The sequence below is a fragment of the Aythya fuligula genome, chromosome 19 (genome assembly GCF_009819795.1).
Source record: "Aythya fuligula isolate bAytFul2 chromosome 19, bAytFul2.pri, whole genome shotgun sequence".
NCBI lineage: Eukaryota > Metazoa > Chordata > Aves > Anseriformes > Anatidae > Aythya > Aythya fuligula.
In genome coordinates this window covers 11,652,044-11,677,473 of record NC_045577.1, presented here as the reverse complement: position 1 = coordinate 11,677,473, position 25,430 = coordinate 11,652,044, and the positions used below count along the sequence as shown (strand labels likewise).

The following is a 25,430-nucleotide window of genomic DNA, read 5'->3' as shown; positions in this document are numbered from 1 at the left end:
CCCAGATATGGGGTGAGTAGAGGCAGAGCTGGGCCTCTGGATCTGGACCTCTCTTTGCCTGTGTCATCTGGCTGTTCCTCTGGGCTTGCTGGTAAGCAAAGGGACATCTGTAGTGCGTGACATCTCACAGAGATGCCTGCTCCTTCTCTGCATAGGCCCTGTAACGAAGGTGGCACCCTATATACAGGCTGCAAGTATGCAGAATTTGCATTAACTGACGGGGACCTTATTGCTGTCCCACAGCAAGCTTTGGACCTATATATGGTTCATTATATAGCTATTTTAGGATACCATACATGTCTGGTCATGCTGAGGGTCTCTGTCCCCAGTGCTATGAAAGCAGGAGAACTGGCCCTTGAAATTTCATCTTGTCCCTCTGTCACTGGGGGACCTCAAGGCAGGATGGTGCTGGGGGGAGTGTCCCCCTTTTATCTGGTCATCCAACAGGTTTCTCAGCTGCTGCATGTCTTCTGAGCCCAGTGGGCTGGGGGCAATGGTCAGCTCCTTTGGGAACAGTTATAATGATGATGTGATGTGCTATAATGATGATGTGATGTGCAGAGAGCAGGAACAGTATCTTCCTCCATGGACCCCCTTTCCATGCCCCTGTCTAGGGTTGGCAGTGACTCCAGGCTGTAGCTGGGTGCTAAGTGGAGTACTTGCCTGCCTGGGCACCACTGCTGGGAAGTACTTGCCTGTCCAAGTACTGAGCTCCTGCAGGCAAGGCACCAGTGGTGTGATGACAGGGGGGCTCCAGAGGTGCTGGACAGACTTGATGTCTGCTGGGACATGGGGCCCCAAGACCTCTGCCCTTACCTTGCTGCGCAGCACAAAGACATGTAGGAGTGTTGTGGGGTGCCCAGAGGTGGCAGGGCAGCAGGGTGGCAGAGCAGCAGAGAGTCAGGGTGATCAGGCTGCACCAGGCTGGCTCCCTGCATGGTCACTTACACATTGAACCTGCTGGCTCAGGCAGGTCCTTTGCTTCATAATCTGGAGCCCTGCAAAGGTGACATCTGTGCCATTGGAGCGCTTGCACTGCTGGCATCCAAACCCATGTGTCCTTGATTTTCTAATTCAAATGAAGCCGAGCTCTCTTCTTCTCATGGCATCAGGAAATCCTCTGCTCCATCCTCCATTGATGAGAAAACTCTCCCTGTCCCTTCCTTTCTTTTTTCCTGATAAATTCATTCATGCCTGAAGCTAATTTTATACTCCTTGGTACAGACAGCCCATATGGGATACCCACTTTAGTGCAGGTGCTGGGTCCTCCCTGTGGATATGGCTGGGTTGCAGGCAGAGGCACAACCCCACTTCCCTTCCCAGTGATAGCCCTAGTGAAAGGGGCAGGATGAGACATGACCACTCACAGGAGCCTCCCTCTGGGGCCAAAGCATCCAATGGCTGCACCTCACCAGACTGCTGGGGAACCATGGCTGATCTTCCATGCAGCAGCACTGTTTTGCACCACATATAGGTGCAGTATTGCTGAGATGTTTCTCTGGCTACTGCTGGGTTCACTTGTCTGTGACTCCTTTTGCATGGCTGGGAGCACATCCAGCCCACAAACATATCCCAGTGTCCAGTGCCTCCCTGTTTGTGCTGGAAGTTGAGTGTCCTGCGATATTATTGTTTTGGCTTTAGGCTGTGCTGGGGGCATGCCTGAAGGCACCACCAAGGGCCATGGAGCTGCTGTGTGAGCAGTGGTGCAGTGGAAAGGCGATTCATGCACAGCCATGCTGAAATGCTCCAGCAGTTCTTCACCCTGGAGTTCCCTGGGTGGGAAAGCAGGGCCAGCCCGAGGGACAGAGAAACAAGACATCAAGAATCAGCAGCAAATGGCCAAGCAGCTCCATGCCCATTGGGGCATGGTGAACAAAGGGTGGCAAACGTGACTTTGTGTGGAGAAGGCCAAGGGGAGCAACCTTCCTTCAGTGAGAAAGCCCCCTGTTCCACACCACATATGGACAACCTGGGAACAGGATGGCTGACACTGTACATGGCCAAGGTACTAATCCAGCCATGTGCAGACTTTTGTAGGAGGATCCCACAGCACTGAGCAGCCACCTGACAGAAAGGCAGATATATCCCCATGTCTCTGAAAGCAAAATAAGGACAAAGAGCAAGGGACCATCCCTACCTCCACAGAGCTATTCCAGACCCATCCTTGCTCAATGCTAATCAGAGGAGCACTTGATTCCTCCTCAAACAGCCTCAGAAGACATCTTCTCACTGTTTATTCAGTCAAAACAATAAATGTGAGTCTTGGCAGCTATTGGGAAAAGTATTAAGGGTGTCTAGAGAAGATATTTTTGCTTCTGTGTTAATCCCTGGCATAGTTGCACCTGTGACAATTGCAGGTGTGCACCTCAGAAACACTACGTGGGTGAGAGGGAGGGCAAGAAGAGTCAAGAACAGTCAGATATTTCCCTGTGGAAAATTGAGAAGAGCCTATAAAGTCATCAGTGTTGCAGGAAGGCAGAGGAAATGGTACTCTGCTAAACCTCAGACCCAAGATTCTGCTCTTCTCTGGTATAAGCAGCAGACTTAAAAGAGGATTTTTTTTTTTTTCCACATAAATCTGTACATGAATGTCTTGGTGTCCATTGATACAGGTTTTCTAGAGGTTAAATACTTAAAGGGAGGAGTTGGACACACCTGTTGGACTCACCAGTTAAAAGCGGAGGAGAAAGCCATGCCCTGCTGTCAGTGGGCACCAGCCCCTCTGTGCCCTTATTTAACCATTTATTTCCCCAGCTCCTGCTGCTGGTCACTTCTGGCTGCGCTGAGCTGAGCAGAGGGATATATGGGCTGATGATCTCCTCCATTCGCACTGTACAAGGGGCTTGCAGCCCTGCTTATGGGGCAGGAGAGGGTCCCCCTGTTTTGACCCCCAGCAAGCAGCAGGTGGAGGTCTCATCTTGTGCCCAGCTGCCTGCTCCCAGAGAGAAAAGCCCAGGAAAGATCTGTCTCAGAGGGAGGACAATGGTCTCATCCCTGGTGAATTGCCTTCCAGCAGCAGAGCCTCCATGATGTGCAGGGAAGTGGTGGCCAAGGGCATGCAGACCACAGCCCTTGGCAAAGGCAAGGGCCTCCTTAAAAGCCTGATGCCCCAGCAATAGTCAGGAAGTGCTTAAGAAACCCAAGTGCTGGTGCAATATGTGCTGTGTGCAGGGCAACTGTGAAAAGTGGCTTGCTTAAGAAAAAAAAATTAAGTGAGGCTGCCTGTGAGGAGCTAAAGTGTGACCCTCCTGCATGCAACTCAACTGGGCTGGAAGCCATGTCCTCCTTCAGACTGTTCTCCTTGGTGATATCTCCTTGTTTATTATTTTGTTCACTGTTTTATCCCTCTGTGTAAGCAAGCTCAAAATGTCCCCTTCAGAGCCCTTGGCTCAGTGCTCCATGTGGAAATGCATTTCATTATTCACTTGTGACCATACTAAAAACTATCTCAATATATGTCTGTACTCCTCATAGCAGTCATAAACTCTTTGTAATGATTAAAAGCAGTAATATATTTGTAACAGTTGACAGGTGAGACTCCTTCTCAGCTTTTCTGTTGCTTGCCTCCTACTAAACCCGCCGGGGTGCCCAGTGCTGGAGAGCCTCTGGCCTGAGGCAGGTGGGAGCCCCCCACTCCCTGTCCCAGGGCTCACAGTCCCCAGCCCTGCCAGGCCCTCACTTTCCCAGAGTTTGGCTGTGACAGGGGTGATGCTGGAACTGGGAACAGGAGGGGCTGAGTCCCACAGCCTGGGTGGTACACGGGTAGCCCAGGATGGGTTAAGGACAATGTCTGGGGCAGCAAGAAACTGGAACTGAGCCCTGAGATAAGGGGTAGTACCCGGGGAAGCGCGGGGGCGGGCAGGGCGGTGCTGAGCCCCGCAGCAGGGGCGATGCCCAAGACGGGGGCCAGGTCTGGGCTGAGAGCTTGGTACAGGAGTTGAGGAATTGACGCCCGGGGGTCGAGTCCTGGCTCAGGGGCCGTGCCCGAGGTGGGGGGGACGGGGCCGAGCCCGGGGCAGGGGCAGGCACATGGACCGGTGCCGGCTCCCCGCTGCCCGACGGGACCCGTGTCCCGCCCGGGTGGGCCGGGGCGGCGGTGACTCAGCCGGGAAAGGCGGGCGAGGAGGAGGAGGAGAAGGAGGAGGAGGAGGGGGAAGGGGACGGGGTAGGGGAAGGGGAAGGGGAGGAGGAGCAGGAGCCGCCGCAGCCACCGCGGAGCCTCTCACCTGCCCCCGCCGCCGCCGAGGAGCGGCAGCGCCCTCCCGGCCCCGCCATGGCCCGCCGGGTCGCCGCCGTCCTGCTGCTGCTCGCCCTCGGCTGCCTCCTGGGCATCCTCCTGCTCTGCCTCGGCTCCGGGGACGCGCGCGGCCCGCCGGGCTTCAAGGTGAGCGGCGGGGGGTGCGGGTACGGAGGGGACAGGGACGCGGGGCACCGGTGGCATCTGGGCTACGGAGGCTGGGGGCCTCGGGAGGCCAGGGAGGGCACCCAGCTCTGGGGGTTCTGGGTGGGGGAGAGGCTCCGGGATGCGGGGACTCCCTGGCGCCAGCAGAGACTCGGAGCCGGTGGTCCCTGCGCTCCGGCCGAGCCCGGCACCGCGGAACGACCGCGCCCTGCCGCCTGCCCTCGTTCACCTCCGAGGAGCCTTCGGAGCGCAGCAGAACAGCAGAGGGCCGGGGGTGTGGTGCCTACGGCCAGGCTTCTGGGATGGGCGCCCCGGGCGCTGCTGGGCTGCAGCTGCACTGCCTTAGCTGGCACTGCAGGGCAAGAAATGCGCTTGCCTATGAAAATGTGCTGGTGTTTGTTGTTTTCTTGGTTTCTGTGTTTGTTTGTTTAATTTTACATTCAGGCACCGAAGGAAGTTCCCGAACAATTTATTGTTGCCAAAGTCCTCTGATTGACTCCTGCTGTGCAAGTATTTTGTTTTAAAAAGGTCTTGTTTCTTTCAGTGACGGACAGCTATTCCATGGGGAGCAGGCTCTTGTCCTGGAAAGTGGTTCATCCACAACCCCCTCTTTCTCATCCTGACCAATTTGCTTGGAAACTTTCTGACTGCCAGATGTGTTGCCTTCTCTCCAGATTTGTCAGACGTAATCAACATTAGGTTGAGAAAATGAATGGGCTTAGCCAGGATGATACTCCCTGGTTGTTAGTATAACCACTAAAAATTAACTCTTTTCCTATAACACATTTCTGTGCCACTCATTTCCATGTGCTGTGGCAGTTAGGGGCTGTGCTCATAGTTGGTTTCCAAGCTGATTAAGTCTCTTTGGACATGGGGGAATTAGAACCACTGTTGCTGAGACCCATCTGTATTTGCAGAGCTTTGGTCAGTCTGGGAAACCTTTTATCCTCCTGCAGTTGATTCCTATCTGGAGCTTTAAGCCAGTTGTGTTCATGCAGCACTGCAGTTTGGGGTTGCACAGAAGTGCCTGAGGCTAAGCGGCCCAGCCCAGAGACCTGGGGTTTTGCCCCATTCCTGGATGGAGCAAGTGCAGCAGGGTTGGCACCATGGTGCTTTTTCCTGGAGGGATGCTGCTGGGCAGGCATGGGGAGAGGTAGTTTTACACAAAGCTTAGGGCTGTTTTGGGGATGCAAAGATTTGTCTTATTCGAATTCAGCCCAAAATGCACCAACACAGGGTGAAGTGCTTGTTTTGGACTCACTTGGCAGCCCCAGCCAGCCCAGGGCTCTGGCCTGGATGCTGGTGAGCTGTAAGATTTGTCCCAACCCTCGTGCTGCTCTGCCATCACCAACAGCCATTTCAGCATGGGGGGGCAGCCCCAATCTCTGTCCCTTCTCCCCAGAGGAGACAGCCCTCCAGCTTAATGCTGCTTTGGGGTACATTACATGCCCCTGCTCTCCTCCTGCCGTCCCTGGTCAGGGAGTCAAGGGGCCAGCTCCCGCTGCAGGTGCCATGCAGGGCTGTGGCATGTGCCTGGCTGGCCTCCTCTAGAGCCCCTGTGCAGCCAGCCAACCGTGTGGCAACGGGGAGCCTGAAGCAATGTCCTCAGCCCTTAAGAGGCAGAAGAAGGGGCAGAGGCAGCAAACCAGAGATACTCCAGCCCTGCAACTACCCAGTAGCTCCCCTGCCTTGGGCTGTGTTTAGGAGCTGGCTGCACCTCTGCTTGTGCCATGGCTTGCATGGGGTGAAGATGCATGAGCGTGTGGATCCTGTGGAATCCTGCTAGCCTCGGGATCAGCACTAAAATCAGGCCCTGTTTGCTGGTTTGTTCTGCTCAGTTTAGGGTGGCAGCCAGAGTTAAGCTATTATTGTGATCAGTCCTGCTCCTTTGTGGCTGGGGGGGACTGTGGGCCCATCTTCCCCTCCCACTCTGGGCAGGACATCACTGTCCTTGCTGGCTTGGTCCACATTAGTAACAGCTTCTGGATGACAGCTCAGTTCACTTATGAGCTAAGGCTGACCTACAGCTCTACCTCTTCTCCTTCTAGCTCCTTTGCTTGGAATATAGCCCTAAAAATACCCCAGATTATTTATTCTGCTGTGAGAGGGACCGCAGAGCACAGTCTTCTCCTTTCTTTCTGGGTACACAGCTGAGCTTATGGCACCATGGCCTTACAGCTCTGAGCTGTTGTCTTTCCTTTTGCAAACCTTCCTCTTTTTTTTTTCTTTTTTTTTTTTTTTTTTTCTTCTTTTGGCAAATCTCTTCACTGGCTTTTATAAAGCCTGTCAGGTTTTTTCCCTGTGAGCCATCCTGGGGAGAGCTTTGGTTCCTGTGGCAGGAGACCTGCCGTAACCTGCAGCACCCTCAAGGGAGGTGGGCTCCATTGTGGGGCCAAGCTGAGCCCACACTGTACTGTGGAACAGCCCAGAGAGCCCGTGGGTGGGGAGGGATGAGGATCTTGGGCCATGAAGCATGGCTGTGGGCCCTGACACCAGCTGCAGTGAGCTGGGCTGTTCTCAGCACCCCTCCCTGCCTCCCCCAAGGGTGTGGGATGTTTCTGGGCAGCCTTTGGGGCTGTGCTGTGTTTGTCCATTGGGCAAAGCCACATGTTTGATAGGAACCCCAAGCCCTACCTGCGGTTTTGCCCTGTGGCCTTTGAGGACATCGACACTGTGTCCTCTCTGTGGGGACTGAGCTGCTCTGGCTGTGGCTAAGGAGGCCACAGGCCACACGGGACCACTGTCCTCATGTGGGGCTGTGCTGGGACTGTCCCCGGTCCTGCAGCATCACTGGAGTCAGGCTGGTGGGTCCTATAGATAGAAAAATTGTCTCTTCCTATGCTGCCAGGAGATGCTGGTGTCATGGGACTCCCACAGGCTGGGGACAGGGCTGTAGACATGCGTGTGAAGCCTGCCAAGCCCTGTGACTCTGGCAGCTAAGCAGGACAGGGCCAGTGAGAGGGGTGATGGAAGCCAGGCACCAGCACAGGAGAGTGCCAGGACATCATTGTGTCCCTCCAGTCCTTGTGTTCACCCAGCTTGTTGGCAGGCGCAGGACACCTTGGCTGAAGAGCTGAGGCAGGGCTTACACTGTAAATCACTAATGAGATGGGCTTTTGGTGGTGCTTTTCTCCAGAGGCTTGCCGTGTGCAGAGCCCTGTACGTGACTCACCTGAGGCTCCCAGTGCTGCCATAAGCCTCTGTCTATGTGCCTGCACAGCAGCTCATGCTGGCTGCACTGGTGACAGCCGCATCCCCCACAAAGGGGCCAAAGTGGCGAAGGAGCTAAGAGCTCACCCTGGTACTCATTTCAGGAGACCACTGGGCTGGGTGTCTGAGCTCCCTGCACCCCCGGCTACCCCCAAGCCCTGCAGGGTGCACGTGGCCCAGGTAGGGGCTGTGACAGGGACAGGGGCTAGTGCTGGCACCAACAAAGCCCTGCTGTGGGTGGCAGACCTTGTCCCTAGCAGCCATTCAGATGCCGGAGGAACGTGTGTACCCTGGGTCTGCAGGAGAGGATGTGGCATCTGCTTCATCTCTGGGACCCTCTCAGACATCTGGGTCTGGCCTCTGCCCTTTCATACACACACATGCACACATGGCCTTCCACTCCTGCTCGCTGCCACTCAGCTGCTGGGCCAGGCAGGCAGTGCTGGCCAAGCTACCAATGGCCAGGGAAGACGGGCCCCTCCACAAAGACAGGCTGGGATGCAGAGTCCTGTGGAGGCCAGGAACAGGATCAGGCAGGGCTGGCACACTGCACTTCCCAAGGCAGCCTGGCTCCCGCCACATGCCATGCAGAGGCCCTGGTTCCTCTTGTGCAGGGGCAGCCAGGGTGCAGGACATGACATAGCGCCTGTCTGTGCCGGGAGCTCCTTTCAGCAGTCCTGTGCCCAGCTCCTGGGGCCAACCTCTTTCCAGCACTTTGCGTTGCCACTTGTTGTTACCTCATCTGGATCCCAATGCTGCTGCCTATGGCACCCATATTCCCATGGGTCCCTCACCCACAACTCCTTGGGCTGCTGCCCATCTTCACCCCACACCTCACAGCAATGGGTTCTGCCCCACAAGAACACTGGGGTCCAAGAGGACACTTAGAGGTGGCTTAGAGCACATGGCAGAGGGACATGCCTGCTTGGGGCAACTGGTTCTGGTTCTGCAAGATGCCCAGCAGTGTGACCCAAATCTGACACATCCCCCAGAGAAGCTGCTCCAAGCTGTAGCCAGGTGATACACTGAAATGGGAGTTGTGGATTCTATGAGGAAACGCATGCCCTCAGGTAATGCCACTCCCCAGCTGCTGCCTTAGCAGCCACAGAGGAAACCTGCATACACAACAGGAATCTTAGTGGAGGTGGTGCGGGTGGGAGTCAGCTCTGGGGTTGGGGGGCAGCCTCACTCACCCCACAGAGCTCTGTACATGCCCTAGGAGGGGGCATGGTGTCAGGGCTGCAAGACCCTACTGAGTGTGCTTGGCTTACTGTGGGTCTGAGCATGCAGCACAGCTGTCCCAGGCACACACCCACACATGCCTATGCACATATGTACATGAGAACACACATTCACACACACACACCTAAATGCACACACATGCATACAAACCGGCACCCATGTCCACACAAACTCATGCCTGCATAGCTGTGTGCATCCACCCTCTCACATGCACGTGTACATGTACGCCCATGTATGTACATCCATACACAAGCATGTCCACACACATGCATCTACATGCACATCTGCACCCCCAACACGTGCACCCCCCACCACAGCTCTCCAGGAGCTGGAAGCAGCCAACCCCACACCAGTGCTTTGTCATGGGACATTTCCCCAAATGCCACAGGCATGTAGAGCTTCCCCTGCCCACCCTGAGTATGGCCATGTGTCTGAGCTGGTGTGGCCATGTCTGTCCCTGCTTTGTGGTCAGTGTTGTGTCCCCAGAGCTGCTCCCACTGGGCTATTCACATCCTTTGTTTGTGGTACCAGGCATCCCCAGCACTGTGAGTGTTCAGCACTCATCCTCTTAGCCTCCTGCTTCAGCACTTCTTAGCCCCTGCTGCTCCTCAGCTACTCCCATTTCCAGCCCATCCCCTTGGCAGGCTGCAGCCTCCCCCTGCATCACCCCAGAGTTGGTGACACAGGGGCAGCACAAACCCCCAGACTGTCCCTGGTGTCCCAGCTCTGCTCAGCCCTGGGGGCTGAGGGTGAACTGTTGATGCTTTCCCTTTGGTGAAGATCTGTCATCCAGCTAATAATAATATAAATCAGGGGTTGCCTCAGCACACTGGCACCAATTCCCCCTTCTTCCTGGCCACAGAGGGGGACTCTCGGCTTTTGTCCAAGGGCACAAAGCAAAGCACTGCCTGTTAGTGGGAGATGAGGGAGACTGTGGCAACGGGGGGGGGGGGGGGGGGGGGGGGGGGGGGGGCGGTCACACACGTTGAAAATGGTTCCCAGGGGAGCAGGGAGGCACTGTCTGTTGTGGGGCCAGCTGTTCACATGGAAATGGGGGTTGCTTCTGAGGGGGGATCCTCAGGTGACCTTTCCCATGCCCCAACACTTTATTTCTGCTTCTTCTGACAAGCTAAAAGTAAGCTACCCAAAACTGAACCCTGCAGCCACCTGACCTGGAGCCCACTCTGCAGCTGGCTGAGGACAAGGACAGGCAGCAATGGGGCAGTGACTCAAAGCCAGATGATGGCCCCACAGGCCGAGCTGGTTGTCTGTCCCCATGGGACCCAACCAGGCAGGCCTGGGGCAGCTCAAGGGCATTGGGCTGGGAGAAGAGCAGCCTGCCCCTGGGGCTCATGTGGGTGTTTGGCAGGGATTTATGGGATGCAGGTAAAGCCATTGTTTAGTCCAGGTTTAAGTCTTAGGTAGTTTCACTCTGGAGAGGTGGTCAGCTGGGGCAGCACTGAAACATCTTGTGTTCAGCCCCAAGCTAGCAGCCTCCTCTCCAGCAGAAAAGCAGCTCTGGCCACAGTGTGAAGAGGCCCAGGCAGGCAGCCCTGTGCCCATGGACAGCTGAGTGAGGCAAAGGGGTCTGGGGCCTGGGGGCTGCCAGTGGCATGGCACAGGGCAGCTTCTCCCCAGGAGCTGGGGAACTGTTTGGCAGGAGAGAGCAGGGGTTATTTATAGCTGCAGAATGGGCAAGCCTTACAAGGGCAGGGAGGGATGAGGTGGCTGGCTGCCCTTCTTTGGAGTGCTGCGTCCCCAGGCGGCTGCCCTCAGGTGTCCTCCCTGCTGGCCTGAGGGGCCACAGCTCAACACAGCTGCCTGCTGCAAGGAGCAGTGCTGTGGGGATGGGAGCAGCGGGCAGCACCTCTCGGTCCATGCTCAATGAGGTGAGGGGGTCCCTATGCCCAAAGAGCCAGTCCCCTTGGTGTGCTGAGCAGCATCCCAGGTCAGCATTGTCCCTCTGGGCAGAGTGCCCCACTCCCAGAAACATCCCAGGCCAGGCAAGATCCTGGTATGGACAGGCAAGACCTCACTCATGGTGCTCACCCCAAGAGAGGATGCTCCTCCACTGCCCTGAGGAGCTGGCTGAGGATGGTGGGACTCAGCTCAGTAACTTCCCTGGAGGCAGCCAGGGGCAGCCAAAGGGGCTCCTACCCTCTGGGCCTGATTCCTGCCTCTCCACCTGCAGTATGGCATCGTGCTGGACGCCGGTTCCTCCCACACCGCTATGTTCATCTACAAGTGGCCTGCGGACAAGGAAAATGACACTGGGGTGGTCAGCGAGCACAGCATGTGTGACGTGGAGGGTAAGGGCTGTCCCTGCCCCCTGGGTGGCACATCCCCTTGCTGGCAAGTGACCATGGCGGTCCACATGGCCTGACTTCTCTCCCTGTGCTTTCACCAGGGGCAGTGAGGTGTTAAAAGGGGTCTGACTCTGTTCCCAAAACCTCCCCCAAGGGAAATGTGCTGTAAGGGTGGTGGCAGTTTGTCTTTTCCTGGTATGCATCATACCTCCAGAACACAATTCAGCTCATTGCCTAGCCCAGCAAGGAGCAAGGGGTGTTTTTTTGCTATCCATTTATCCAACCTTTTCCAAACTGCCACCAAGTGAGGGATGCAGCATGGGCAGAGATGTGGCTCTGGCTATTTGGACAGCCATGTGAACAGCTATAGCAACCCTCAGCTCTACTGAACATCCTGGGAGGGGCAAAGCTGCTCATTGTGAACATTGTCCCACCACCTACATGGCTGCAGGGCAATGCAGTTTCCCTCTCCACAGGTCCTGGCATCTCCAGCTACAGCTCCAACCCTCCAGCTGCTGGGAAAAGCTTAGAGCACTGCCTGAACCAGGCTCTGAGAGATGTGCCCAAGGAGAAGCATGCGGTGACTCCGCTCTACCTGGGCGCTACAGCTGGCATGCGCCTGCTCAAGTGAGTGTTGGCTCTGGCTGTGCCAGCTGCCTGACCTCAAATGTTACTGGGGAGGCCTTACCTCACCACCCCTCCATCCCACCACCCATGGTGGGGGTGGAAAATGTGAAGGATGGCTGTGAAGTCACCCCTTTGCCAGGCAAAGCTGTCCCCTGCCTCCAGATTCCCCAAGGCAGTGGCTCTGTGTGCCTTGCAGAGCTGCTAGGGAATGCCATGCTGCAGGAGATGCTCTTCAGGACACAGTCCCTCTGTACTCCCCATGTGGGACGAAAAGGGGCACTAGAGGTCTGGAGGGGCAGCTCCAGGATAACCCACCCCTTCTTTTTGGCTAGCTAGGAACAAAGCCCCCTTGTACTTACTGCCAGCCCAATTTGACACAATGAAGATATTATCCCCCAAATCCACATGAGCAGACAGTCCTGCCCCATTTGCCTGGCCATCAGAAAGAGAGAACACATCCACCTCTGCCTCCTGGCTCCTTCCCTAGCTGAGACAAGGAAATTAGCTGGGTTTTGGGGGATGTCCCAGCAGGTACATGGGTAAGAGTTCCCCACCTGCCTGTGGTTAGCTCCCACATACTGGCAGAGCCAGAGAGTTACACAGCTCTGACTCTGCCCCTTGCACTGCTGCATGTTTCCATCTTGCCTGCAGCATTGCAAACCTCGAGGCCTCGAATGCCGTCCTCAGTGCAGTGACTGCCATGCTGAAGTCATACCCCTTCGATTTCCGGGGAGCAAAGATCCTGTCAGGGGAAGAGGAGGGGGTGTTTGGCTGGGTCACAGCAAACTACCTCCTGGAGAACTTCATCAAGGTGGGCAAAGGAGCCTGGTGCCCAGCAGGGCTGGCTGCACTGGCCAGACTGCTCTGCACCTAACTGCTTCCTGCACCTGTTACTGTCTCTTTGCCCAGCGCGGGTGGCTTGGGGAATGGATCCAGCCCAAGAAGAAGACCCTGGGGGCCATGGACTTCGGGGGTGCTTCCACACAGATCACCTTTGAAACCAGGGACACCATTGAAGACCCCAGAAATGAGGTGATGCTGAAGCTGTATGGCCAGCCATACAAAGTGTACACCCACAGCTTCCTCTGCTATGGAAGGGACCAGGTCCTCAAGAGGCTGCTCTCAAAGCTCCTCCAGGTACTGGCACATGCTCACCCAGGAACGCTGGCTATCATCACACCAGCATTTATACAGGTTGGGAGGTGCTGCACCCCAGATCCTTCAAAACACTGCTTTAGACCTGTGATTACCTCCTGGGTTCAGGTTCAGGAGCCAGGGCAAGAAGGGGATGATTTGCAGAGAACCTAGGGTTGCTGGGACTCATGCTTTCTCTGTGGGCTTCTTCCAGCCCTGCTTTCCAGGACAGCCCTGGGGGGTCAGCTGCACACATTTCCCAGCCAACTCTTGGTTTTTGCCCCCTAAGCATCACCCATGGTTCCAGGGCTTCCTCCCACCCTCTCCATAAGGTGTTGTATTCAGCCTGTGCCAAATGTTCTGAGTCGTCTCGAGACAACAGTGGCAACTGCTGTCTCCCGCAGTCCTTTGCATCCCAGGCTTGTCAGCATCTCCATGGTGGGAACCAGAGCCAAGCAAGTGGTGCCAGGGCTGCTGTGGCACAGGGGAGACAGGGTGATGGCACAGCTCACAGGGGCCCATGTGTTGCTCCTCCAGCAGGCTGAGAACTACCAAGCAACTGTCCCCAATCCCTGCTGGCCCACAGGCTACCGCAAGAGCCTGTCATTGAGCAGCATCTACGATAGCCCCTGCACAGAGAAGGAGAGGCCCAGCCTTCCCCTCAACACCTTCGTCACCATGGCTGGCACTGGGAATGGGAGCCTCTGTGCTCTGCACGTCAGCAAGCTCTTCAACTTCACCACCTGCTCCTTCTCCCGCTGTTCCTTCGATGGCATTTTCCAGCCTGAGGTTTCAGGAAACTTCATTGTAAGTCCCAGCATGGAGCAGGGTGGTGGTCTGGCTGTAGGATCTGCAGCAGTCCCCTGGCTCCCAAGTGTCATTTGTCAGCAAAGTCAAACCCCATATCTGCAAGAGCGGTTGCTTGCATCCACCACAGGTTACGCTAGCTCTCTGTGGTGAAAGGGTTTGCTCCCAGCCTGTCCTACAGGTGTTTCCATTCCTCAGGCCTTCTCTGCCTTCTTCTACACGGTGGACTTCATTCAGACAGTGATGGAGAGACCTGTACACTTGCCCAAAGACCTGAAGGATGCTGCTGAGACCATCTGTGCCACCAGCTGGAGTGAGGTGGGCTCCCCTGGCACAGTGGGAAGGAAAGGGGTGATTCATGTGGGGCATCTCCTGGGCTTTGGAGGGGGCTGGGTGTCCTGGCACCTTCCCATAGCATGTAGTAGGGAAAGGGTTGGTGATGGCTTCCACATGGGACCAGGAGAGGTTCAGGTGGGTATAAGAAGTGCCTTGGCCAGCCAGATGCTACTTAGAACTTCGGGCTCCATAAACAAACCCTGGAACATACTGGCCTGACCCCCTTTCTCTCTCTTCATGCATCTCATCCAGCTGCTCCAGAAGGCTCCTAAACTGGAGAAGAGGCTGTCAGATTACTGTGCTACCAGCATGTTCGTTTATTTGCTCACCACCAGAGGGTACAACTTCAACAACCATTCCTTCCCAAATATTGCCTTCCAGAAGAAGGTGGGTAACATCAGAGCACATATCCATCCCATAGTATTCATTTGACACTAGGCCAGAAAGCACTACAGAAGCGATCATCCCAAACCAAGAAAGAGCCAAGCAATGTGTGAAGAAAGATCTTGGGGAAAAGAGGCAGGATGGGACTCAGTTTTGGGGTTTATATTTTGGGATATTGAGAAAAAAATGATCTGAGTTGACTGTAGGGTGGTCAAGGAGTCAGGAATTTCAAAGTCCTCCAGTTTGTCCTTGGCCCTCAAAACACTACTGATCTCAACCTACTATTTGGTCAAGCTCATTGGGAAATTACCTCAGGGTAGTATCCCACTTTTACCAAGTCCTTTCACCTACATGAACTGTGGGATGGGCAGCAAAGTCAGGATGACCCTGCTCCCACCAAATTAGTTCAGCAAAGCCACCAGGTCACTGTTTTGTCCCTGGGCTAGCTGGACCCACAGGCAAGCAAGGACTCAGGGTGCTGTGGACTCCTCCAGACTTCTCTTCTTGATTGAGCTGATAGTGAAATGGTCCCTGGAAGGTCCCTTGCAGTCCATGGGGCTGGACTGACCAGGGTGGTGACCATGCCAAGCTGTTTCCACAGGCAGGAGAAACCTCCATCGGCTGGGCCCTTGGCTACATGCTGAACCTCACCAACATGATCCCAGCAGAGAAACCTGCTTCCCACAAAAGCATGCTGTACAACTACTGGGTCATCCTCATCCTGCTTTTTGTGGTCACCACCCTGATAGCTCTGGTGACTGCTGTCTACCTGCTCCGCCACAGCAAGTCCAGCGCAATCTAGCTGCAGGGACGGGACAGGCCTTTGTCTGCAGGAGCCAGCACCATCCTTTCTGCTGAAGTCTGAATACTTGGGTTGCAGCAAGTGCTTGGAGATACTGTCCTCTGACACCCAATGCCATCTGCCCTGGAGGGAAAGCTGCCCCTTTTTGCCTTCCCCTTGCTTTCAAGCAGCAGAAAAGGTAGGGATGGACAAAAGAGGACTGCTGACCCTGCAGTGCAGCAGGAGGAGAATGTTTTAAAGGCTTCCCAGTACTACTCAGGGACGGATGCTAGAGCAGTCTCAAGGTTAGGACATCTGTATCTGGGGCATCTTTCTACCACCAGACCTGGGCTGGACTGGGCCAATGAGTCCAGACAACTGCAGGACTTTATTCTCGTGTGCATGGGGAAGGTGGAGAATATCACTCTAGCCCATACAGCTGACCTCACTATCCTGTCCCTGGAGAATCAGCCGAGACAGGGAAGCTCCGGGCATCACCCAGAACCTACACTGTCTTTCTGGCTGATGCACAAGCTCCAGTGACCTTCCCGAATGCCAGATCTTGACCTGGACTTCCACCTGCCTTGAAAGGGCCCTTTCCTCTACTCAAAGGGGCTTTGGTAGGGGCTAAGCAACAACCAGAGCAAGCAGCTTCCCAAGCCTCTTCTTCAGCAACCATATGCAGTGCCTTTCTCATTCCAGTGGTTCCTAGGCCAGTCTCACCTTTGCCACAGCCAGTGCCTCCTCTGGCTCCCGGGTGCATAGGTGACAGAGTTGCTGCATGAGTAAGGCTTTCTGCTGCTTTAGGATTTGAATCCTACATCACCCCAAGCCAAACAGCTGGGAGGATGTGCCTTCATGTCTGAATGAGTAAAAACAGGGACATGGAAATGTGCAGAAAGGTTTGTGTTTTTTGTTGTTGTTCTTGTTGATTTTTTTTATATAATCAGAAATAAATCTTTGTAACCATTCCTATGGCTTTGTCACCATCATAGCAACAGGCTGACAAAGCCTGGCTGTCCCACAGGTGTAGTGCTGCTGGTGGGCTCTGCTTGGACACAACCACACGTAGAGCTCTGCCTGAAAGACTTGGTCTCTTGCAACCTGCCCAGTGCTCAGACACAGCCATGGTTTTATATGCTTTACCAGTCTGCAGAATTCCCCAAGTCAAGACAAAGTGGGCTTGAAATCCCACTCCAGGCTTAGGCCCACCTGGAAGTGGAAGCCAACCACAGCTGAGAAGTTCAGGCTTCCTGAGCACCAAGAACTCAAGTCACCCCAAAGGTGCAAGTAGGTAGTGCTCAGCATAGCTCTGTTCCATGCAATCACTTCTCCACTCACAGGTGCACACAGGAAAGGCTTTGCTGCCCAGCCATGGCAGCAGAGCAGTCAGGAACTTGTCGATGCAGGTTGCTCTGAGCTGCCAGGCTCACAGAACCACTGCAGCACCCACCCAGCAGTGGGACAGCTGTGCAGGGCCCATCCTGACTCACAGATCCCATCTGCTAACAGCCCGCTGCCCTCAGCACTTTCCTCTATGCACCCCCAAGAGAGGAGCAGCTTCTCACTGCCCTCCTTGTGCTTGCAGACAGTACCAGCTCTCCTCCTTGGGTTTGCTCAATTACTGATGTCCTTCCCTAACAACGCACTGCACTGAACTTTTCTCTAAGCCTCTTTGACGTTAGCAGTTCTGATGGTTGCTCCCCATCTCTGTGTAGGGACAAATGGAATTCTAGTTTTAGATGATGTTAGCCCACACAACCACTTTCAATTCCCAGCCTGTTGTTTGTCCAGAACAGGAGCTCCCTCCGGCGGCCAGACACAGATACTCCAAGGTCTCAAACACAAGGAAGCCTTTCTGTTCTCTTTGAAGCTGAATAGCTGCTGTCCTGCTTTAAGAAATTAGCTTGATTCAAAAACCATCTAAGAAATTCAGCTGCAACTGAATCAGAGCTGGACATCCACTAAAAGCAGCCAGGTTGACCTAGTCATGACTTGGGGTTTACGGGTAGGAAAAAAATCAAAGAGATTCTTGTTCTTGCCACATGCCTCTCTGGACATCTGTGATTCAAGACAGTATCCTTCCATCCCAGTGGGTAACAGGTCCGGATGCAGAGTCTGAGCTGGCCAGGTGCCATGACTTGCCAGCAAGCAAGGCAGGCGATGTACAGACTGGGCTTTGGGCATGTATGCACCCTTGCTCCCTTTGTGAGGGCAGAGATGGCGCCCAAAGAGGCTGTGCAGCTGTAGGGCTTAGACCAGCCCCATCTGGGAACTCAAGAAAAGCCTTGCTGTTATGAGGGTAAAGAGACTGTGACTGACTATGCTCAAGAAACAGAATGTTTGTGGCAACAGCTCTGCTGCCTCATAGCTTAGCCTAGGTATGTCCATGTTTGGAGACATTTCACAGCCCAGTGCTTTTAGATTGTAAGTACTGTAGTCTCCAGGAGACCAGATGTCCTGGTTTCAGTTAGGACAGAGTTAATTTTCTTCCTAGTAGCTGGTAGAGTGCTATGTTTTGGATTAGGATGAGAAGAGTGCTGATAACATGTTGATGTTTTAATTGTTGCAGAGCAGTGCTTACACCAAGCCAAGGACTTTTCAGCTTCTCGCTCTGTCCTGCCAGCGAGCAGGCTTGGGGGGCATCAAGAGCTGGGAGGGGACTGACCCAGGACAGCTGGCCCAAACTGGCCAAAGGGGTATTCCATACCACCTGGGGTCATGCTGAACAACAGATAGGGGTGGCTAGCCAGGGTGTGGGGGCCGGCTGCTTGGGGATAGGCTGGGCATCGGTCAGCAGGTGGTGAACAACTGCATTGTGCATCACTTGTTTGTACACATTAGTAGTAGTAGTACTATTATCATTATTGTTATTATTATTATCCTGTCTTAATAAACTGTCTTTATCTCAACTCACAAGCTTTATTTTCCCGTTTCTCTCCCCTATCCCAGAGACGGAGGGGGGAGGGTGAACGAATGGCTGTGTGGTGTTTAGCTGCCATCTGGGTTAAACCACAACACCAGATTACAGAGTCACAGAATGACAGAATCATCTAGGTTGGAAGAGATCTCCAAGATCACCTAGTCCAACCTCTGTCCTAACGCCACTGAGTCCTCCACTAAACCATATCACTAAGCTCTACCTCTAAATGTCTTTTAAAGACCTCCAGGAATGGCGATGCAACCACTTCCCCGGGCAGCCCATTCCAATACCTCACAACCCTCTTGGTAAAGTTTTTCCTAATATCCAACCTAACCCCCGCCCCCCCCCCCCCCCCCCCCCCCCCCCCCGGCACAACTTTAGCCCATTCCCCCCCATCCTGTCACCAGGCACATGGGAGAATAGACCAACCCCCACCTCGCTACAGTCTCCTTTAAGGTACTTACAAAGAGCAATAAGGTCGCCCCTGAGCCTCCTCTTCTTCAGGCTGAACAAACCCAGCTCCCTCAGCTGCTCCTCGTAGGACTTGTTCTCCAGACCCCTCACCAGCTTCATCGCCCTTCTCTGGACTCGCTCAAGCACCTCGATGTCCTTCTTGTAGCGAGGGGCCCAAAACTGAACACAGTACTCAAGGTGCGGCCTCACCAGAGCCAAGTACAGGGGGACGATCACCTCCCTAGCCCTGCTGGTCACACTGCTTCTTATACAAGCCAGGATGCTGTTGGCCTTCTTGGCCACCTGAGCACACTGCTGGCTCATATTCAGCTGACTATCAATCATCACTCCCAGGTCCTTCTCTGCCTGGCAGCTTTCCAACCACTCCTCTCCCATCCTGTAGCTCTGCTTGGGGTTATTGCACCCCAGGTGGAGGACCCGGCACTTGGCCTTGTTGAACTTCATACAGTTGACCTCAGCCCATCGGTCCAGCCTATCCAGATCCTCCTGCAGAGCCTTCCTACCCTTGGGCAGATCGACACATGCACCTAACTTGGTGTCATCTGCAAACTTACTGAGGGTGCACTCGATCCCCTCATCCAGATCATCAATAAAGATATCAAAGAGGACTGGCCCCAGTACCGAGCCCTGGGGAACACCACTAGTGACTGGCCTCCAGCTGGATTTGACTCCATTCAGCACAACTCTTTGGGCCTGGCTATCCAACCACTTAATCACGCAATGAAGCGTACGCCAGTCCAACCCATGAACTGGAGAATGCTATGGGAAATGATGTCAAAAGCCTTGCTGAAGTCAAGGTAGACCACATCCACAGCCTTTCCCTCATCCACCAAGCGCATCACTTTGTCATAGAAGGAGATCAGGTTCGTCAAGCAGGACCTGCCTTTCATAAACCCATGCTGACTGGGCCTGATCACCTGGTTGCCCTGCAAGTGCCATGTGATGACACTGAAGATAATCTGCTCCATGAGCTTCCCTGGAACTGAGGTCAAACTGACAGGCCTGTAGTTCCCCAGGTCTACCCTCCGGCCTTTCTTGTAGATGGGCATCACGTTTGCTGGCTACCAGTCAACTGGGACCTCCCGCAATAGCCAGGACTGCTGATAAATGATGGTAAGCAGGTTGGCCAGTTCCTCCGCCAGTTCCCTCAGTATCCTCGGGTGGATCCCATCCAGACCCATCGACTTGCGTACATCTAAGTGCTGTAGCAGGTCACTAAACGTTTCCTCACAGATTATGAGGGCCACATTCTGCTCCCCATCCGCTTCCACCAGCTCAGGGTACTGGGTATCCAGAGAACAACTGCTCTTGCTGCTAAAGACTGAGGCAAAGAAGGCATTAAGCACCTCAGCCTTTTCCTCATCTTTAGTAACTAAGTTTCCCCCTGCATCCAGTAAAGGATGGAGATTCTCCTTAGTCCTCCTTTTCGTGTTGATTTATTTATAAAAACATTTTTTGTTGTCTTTAACAGCAGTAGCCAGATTGAGCTCCAGGTGAGCTTTGGCCTTTCTAATTTTGACCCTGCACAGCCTTACAACATCCTTATAGTCTTTCTGAGTGGCTTGCCCTCTTTTCCAACAGTCATAAACCCTCTTTTTTTCCTAAGCTTTAGCCACAACTCTCTGTTCAGTCTGCTTCAACATTTACCAGAGGGACTGTCTCCAGGTGACTCCTGCACGCCACCTCTTTCCATCCTATTGGCAGTCTTTACTTTAACCACAGTGTGCACTTTGAGCTCTGGACTTTTATTATGTTTGCCATGTGCAATGCTCACACACAAGCCACCTGAGAGTCTCAGGTCTCCAACATGCATGCACTGCACCACTGACTTATCTAAACTCCCTGGCAGTACTACAGACAACTCCCATGCAGCACAGGCACATCAGGCAAACAGGAAGGGGTGAAGACAGCAGCAGCAGGACACAGGCGTAGCACACTGTGCTGCACTGGCTACTCCACAATATCTCCATACTTGTTCCTCCTCACAGGTGGTGCGACTCTCTCTGCGTCCTCTGGGCTGAGACTTTCTGCAATAGACAAGAACAAACTCCTTGTACCCCAGACAATCCCAGCATCTTTGGCAGGTGTGAGCAGAGAACCATAAAGCTCTGGTGAAGAGTTTGATGTCTCTTCAGCTTGGCCTAGCTTCAAGAATTCATTGATGCTAATAGCAGATAGCAGAGGCAGCCATGAAAACCACACAGCAGAGGCTGCTCTGGTGCCCTCTGCAGCCCTACCTTTCTCATGAGCAGCCTGGCTTAAGCACAAGCGTGGAGGGGTTTGCTAGCTCACAATCTTCTGCCCTATTCTTCCTCTTCTAGCAAACAAAACCTCCTCCATAATGTCTCTCATGAATCCACAGAACAGGCAGGCCAGCAAGCAGAAGTGAGCATACACTCTCCATACCACTGGCTGCACCCAAATGATGGGCCCAGAGAAGTGAGAGCTGTGAGACAGAGGCAGGGCACTCTGACTGCCCTAGCACTGCTGCTACCCCAGAGGGCTACTCCAGTCACATAAGAGAAGAGTCCCTTAACTGCAGGGTGCCTCTGTGGGACTTTACCAGGGATTCTAAGAAAGACACAAATAGTCACCAGCTTAGAAGCAATGCAGGAACAGCAAAGAGCTGCAGCAGGCAAGACAAGCCCAGGTAAAGCAGCAAGGAGACATGAAATATACCTGTAGGTTGAGACAGCCCATCGGCCATGGTATGCTCCTGTGGGGACTTGCCCGTCTCCAGGTAAATCCAGAAGTCAGAGCATTTCTGTGTCTCTGTTTTGGTCACCATATAGCTGGCAAGGGATCCTGCAGCTGAAGAGACCAAACATGCAGGCAGCTTCCAGAGAGCACTGGTAACAAGAGTGTTTGCAACTGCCTACAGGCAGCACCCTTGAGGAGCTTGGGGAGCAGAAGGGTGGAATGAGTCAGGTCACAATGCCCCCCACATTAAGGGCAAACTGCCGTTCCACCTGCAAACATGGCACCGGTCCTGCAAGCCGAGGCCATGCTCCCTGCAGGGCCCAGCACTGCCAGCCTGCTCACAGCCGAGCCTGCAGCCACATCCAGGCAGCAGGTGCTAGGCAGGGCAAGGAGGCTCAGGGCACTCACCCACGGACAGCAACAGGTTGTACTGGAGGGCGTACGGCAGCTTCTTGTTCACCAGCTTCTGCACGGCGAAAGCGGCTCCGCTGCCTGCCAAAGCCCAGGGACCGCGAGCAGGATGCCAGCCAAGGCCACCCGCCGGTGGGGGGCCGAGTGCTGGGGCCTCCCCCGCCCGGCGGAGCCCGCCCCGGCCGTACCTGCCAGGAAGGCGCCGATGCCCTTCATGAAGGCGTGGGACTGGCACGCCGCGTACTGCCGCAGCGCCTGCGGAGACACCGTCAGGGCACCGGCCCGGCCCCCCCGCCCGGTCCCCGGCTCGCGGCCCCCCAGCCCCGCCAGGTAGGGCCGGCGCCTACCGGGTGCTTGGCGGCCACGCTCTCGTCCACCCGCTGCAGCCCCAGGTTCCCCATGGCGGCGCCGCCCTCGCCGGCCGTGCAGGGCCCGGGGCCCGCCCCTTCCGCGCCGACGCCATGGCGGAGCCGCCGGGGCCTTTCTGCGTCCTGGGGGCCGGGCCGGGCCGGTACCTCTGCTACTGCTGCCCCGCGGCCGGCCCCGGCTCTGCCGGCACCGTCTGGTGAGTGCCGCGCCGGGCGGGGGAGCGGGCCGGGCCGGGCCGGGCCGGCTCGAGCCCCGCCTGAGCCGCTGCCCCCCGCAGTGTGACCGACGCGCTGGAGGTCTGGGCCGGGGAGCTCGGCGCCCGCCCGCCGCAGGGCCGCGTACGTAGCGGGGCTGGGGGCCGCGGGGGGGGGCCGGGGCGGCGGGGTCCCGGGCCGCGCCGCAGGAGGTGCCCTCTCCCCTCAGGCGCCGCAGGGCGGGACGTGCCTGCCGGAGGACGACGTCGCGAAGCTGAGGTGGGTGCTCGGCCGGACCCGGCGCCCTTTGCCGCGGGGCTCCGGGCTCTCGCCTCACCCCGGGCTCTTGCCCACGCAGGGAAGCCCTGCAGCGTGGGGCCGTTTCCCTGAGCCTGCAGGATGGCAGGGCCACGCTGCAGCTGCAAGGGGAGGCCGGACACAGCACCCTTCATCTCTGCAAGCTGCCTGTTGCTGAGGCGAGGACCCAGCTCCAAGCTCTGATGTTTGGCTTGGCGACTTCCATCAAGAAGCTGGAAGAACATCTCGAAGGTCTGTGTGTGGTTGTGGAACAGGCCAACGGGAGAAAGGAGATCAGCTTCCATCCACTGTCGTGGTATCATCTCTCTCCCACCTAAGGTTTCCCCCAAGTGAGCCGGTTCAGAGGACCAAGTAAGATGGCATTTAGGAGGCTATGTTTTCATGGTCTCATCCCACATGACATCTCCTCATGAGCTATGGTTAAATTGGCCAGGAGAGATGAAAATGTGTGGACTGGGCAGCAGAGGTGCTACTTTCGTCTTCCTGCTTGGGCTGACCTGTTCCCAAAGCTGGCCAGGGCCTTCCCTGACCATCTTGGGCAGAAGAGATCCTGTATAGGACTAAAAGCAGCATTGTGACAGTGTGCAGGAGCACAACCTTGCCCTAATGGCTGACAAAACACCATTGTTGCCTTACAGAGGCAAGTTTCCTTTACCGTGAGGGTGACGGAGCATTGGAACAGGCTGCTCGGAGAGCCTGTGGAGTCTCCATCTCTGGAGATATTCAGAACCCTACTGGATGTGATCCTGTGCAACATGCTGTAGGTGACCCTGCTTGTCAGGGAGGTTGGACTAGCTGATCTCCAGCTCTCCCTTCCAACCTCAACCATTCTGTGAAGGTCTTGGGGTAGCAGCACCCTAGATGGAAGTGGCTGGAAAGAGAATGTTGCTAGGTTTGGTTGTGGGCTGTGGAGGGGAGGGAGCTTGCTGGGAAGCCCGGAATACATTGGCACATAATCTGATTCTCATTCCTGTCTCAGCAGTGGTGGGCACGCTGGGGTCTTCCTGCAGCCCTGAGAAGAATGCTGCCCAGAGCCAGCAGCTCTTCCTGCCAGGTAGGCAGTTACCATGAGTTGTGTTGCTTGTTTGCCTTCTCTTCTCCAGGAAGCTGCTGGCTCCTGTGTCCTTGTACTCTCCAGGAAACTCTGAGCCCCTTCTGCTTTGGCTGCTGTCAACCACCCTGCTCTTGGTGCCCTTCCCAGCACAGGAGGGGCCAGGGCTCAGCATGGTAGCTCTTGAGGTGCACTGTGCTCAGGTCCGATGCCTAGTATCACCAAGCAGGGTTGCTTGCTGGCCTCCAGGAGAAGGTCAGGCTTCACTGCTCTTCCATGGCAGTTCTGCGAGTCCCTGGAGCTTTCACATAGGAGACCAAGTATGGCCCCTCATCATCCATGTCTCCTGGAGGCACATCCTGGGCACGGAGGGGCTTGCAGGACTGCCAGAGCAACCAGCTGACCTTTGCTTTCCCTATCCTTCCTGTCTCTGACTGAGGCAGACCCCAGCCCAAGGAAGAACAGGGCTGCTGGCTCAGCTTTGTCAGCTAAGCGGAAGATCCCAGGAGAGTCTCTCATTAATCCTGGTTTCAAAAGGTAAGCGCTGTTCCACAGCCCAGTGCTGGGACTTGAGGTCCAGTGGTCACCAGCAAGCTCCTGGCTGGCCTGTGACTCTCCTTCCATCGCCTTCTAGCAAGAAGGCACCATCTGGAGTGGACTTTGAAGACTCATGACCTGTGGTGTCCTGTCCCCCCGATGACAGCATTTTCAACCACGTGTGGCTGATAGAGGTTTTACTGCCTCCTGGCCCTGCCAGGCTCCTTGCTGCAGGTGTGGATCATGGTCAACAAGGGAGATGGATGGGGCAAGCAGGACCCAGAGACCCGGAGGCAGTGCCTGGCAGGCCTGAGGGGGCAGCAGATCCTCAGCTGGTGCTGTGGCAGGGCCTTGGGGGGAGGGGGTAGACAGGGCAGGGATGACAAAGTGGTGGCTTTTTTTACCTGCAGCTTCTTCCTGCTGAAAGGAGCCACCCCTTTACTCCACTCGCCATTAATTGGTGTTTTTTTTTTTTTAAATATCTTTGAAAGATTTTTTTTTAAAGATACCTGTGCTTAATTTATTGCCAGTAAAGCTGTTTTTAGCCAGCTGGTCTCTGGGGGCTTGTCCAGAGTGAGAGTGTGTGTGTGTCATTCCCTTTTGCCCTTCCATTGCTCTGGAGCCATGTGGCCAATTTCAACTGAATCTGAGGAGTCAAGGGGTCGGAGGAGTTCACTTTCCTGACAGTTTTGTGCCAGTGGGCTGGTGGGTGACTGGTTAGATCTTCTCTAGCCCCCTGCAGAGCTGGAAGTTTGGGCACAGCCCTTGCTAGACTTGGAGGCCTGTGCAAAGTCCTGTGTGGGAGGAGAGCTGTTGGGGTCTGTCACTCCAGACACAGTTATCTTGCTTGCAAAGCCTTTATTGATCACCAGGTACTCTGATACATGGCTTGGACTTTTCCCACTTCATCCCCATCCCTGTCCCAAATCTTCTCAAGAGAGCTTCCTAAGAATGGGTCCTGGAGGGACAGTGCCCTCTGCTCCCCTTGCACAGGGCAATGGGGACAGAGGGCAAGGTCATCAGCATCACCAACAGCATTCCCACACCTCCATTCCCAGGGCTTTGCCATGGCTGTGCCAGTTCTCCTCACCCTGTGCTGCTCTTCACAGGCATCAGGTGGTGCCAGCTGTCCTGGCACAGCCCTGTCTTGGGTCCCTCATGTGGCTGGTGGCACAATGTGCCTCTGAGGGAGGCTGCAGGGATACCCTCTCTGCTCTGGGCTCT

General features: G+C 55.2%; 3 protein-coding genes across 6 annotated transcripts; 2 read left to right on the top strand and 1 right to left on the bottom strand.

The window, feature by feature from the left end:
- The first annotated feature begins 4,220 nt into the window (after window positions 1–4,220).
- ENTPD2 (ectonucleoside triphosphate diphosphohydrolase 2) lies at window positions 4,221–17,735 on the top strand. 4 transcript variants are annotated; one of them, XM_032200090.1, is made up of 9 exons: window positions 4,221–4,384; window positions 11,046–11,163; window positions 11,637–11,787; window positions 12,439–12,598; window positions 12,697–12,924; window positions 13,462–13,728; window positions 13,927–14,046; window positions 14,317–14,451; window positions 15,050–17,735. In XM_032200090.1, the coding sequence occupies exons 1-9, from the start codon at window positions 4,274–4,276 to the stop codon at window positions 15,248–15,250; spliced, it is 1,491 nt and encodes a 496-aa protein (XP_032055981.1). In that variant the 5' UTR covers window positions 4,221–4,273; the 3' UTR covers window positions 15,251–17,735. The 4 variants fall into 4 exon arrangements, with proteins under 4 accessions (XP_032055981.1, XP_032055980.1, XP_032055982.1 ...); XM_032200089.1 differs by having other exon boundaries at window positions 4,222–4,384; window positions 13,459–13,728; XM_032200091.1 differs by lacking the exon at window positions 4,221–4,384 and adding an exon at window positions 4,847–4,930 and having other exon boundaries at window positions 13,459–13,728.
- Window positions 17,736–20,355: 2,620 nt separating this feature from the next.
- On the bottom strand, window positions 20,356–22,155 carry TMEM141 (transmembrane protein 141). The gene is made up of 5 exons (XM_032200595.1): window positions 22,085–22,155; window positions 21,926–21,992; window positions 21,735–21,818; window positions 21,306–21,437; window positions 20,356–20,653 (listed from the first exon to the last, which is right to left on the bottom strand). Exons 1-5 carry the CDS (start codon window positions 22,136–22,138, stop codon window positions 20,577–20,579), a joined length of 414 nt encoding a protein of 137 aa, XP_032056486.1. The 5' UTR covers window positions 22,139–22,155; the 3' UTR covers window positions 20,356–20,576.
- A 43-nt stretch (window positions 22,156–22,198) lies between these two features.
- On the top strand, window positions 22,199–24,754 carry PAXX (PAXX non-homologous end joining factor). The gene is made up of 7 exons (XM_032200594.1): window positions 22,199–22,302; window positions 22,384–22,444; window positions 22,530–22,579; window positions 22,659–22,849; window positions 23,601–23,672; window positions 24,113–24,206; window positions 24,304–24,754. The coding sequence occupies exons 1-7, from the start codon at window positions 22,199–22,201 to the stop codon at window positions 24,341–24,343; spliced, it is 612 nt and encodes a 203-aa protein (XP_032056485.1). The 3' UTR covers window positions 24,344–24,754.
- The last annotated feature ends 676 nt before the right edge of the window (window positions 24,755–25,430 follow it).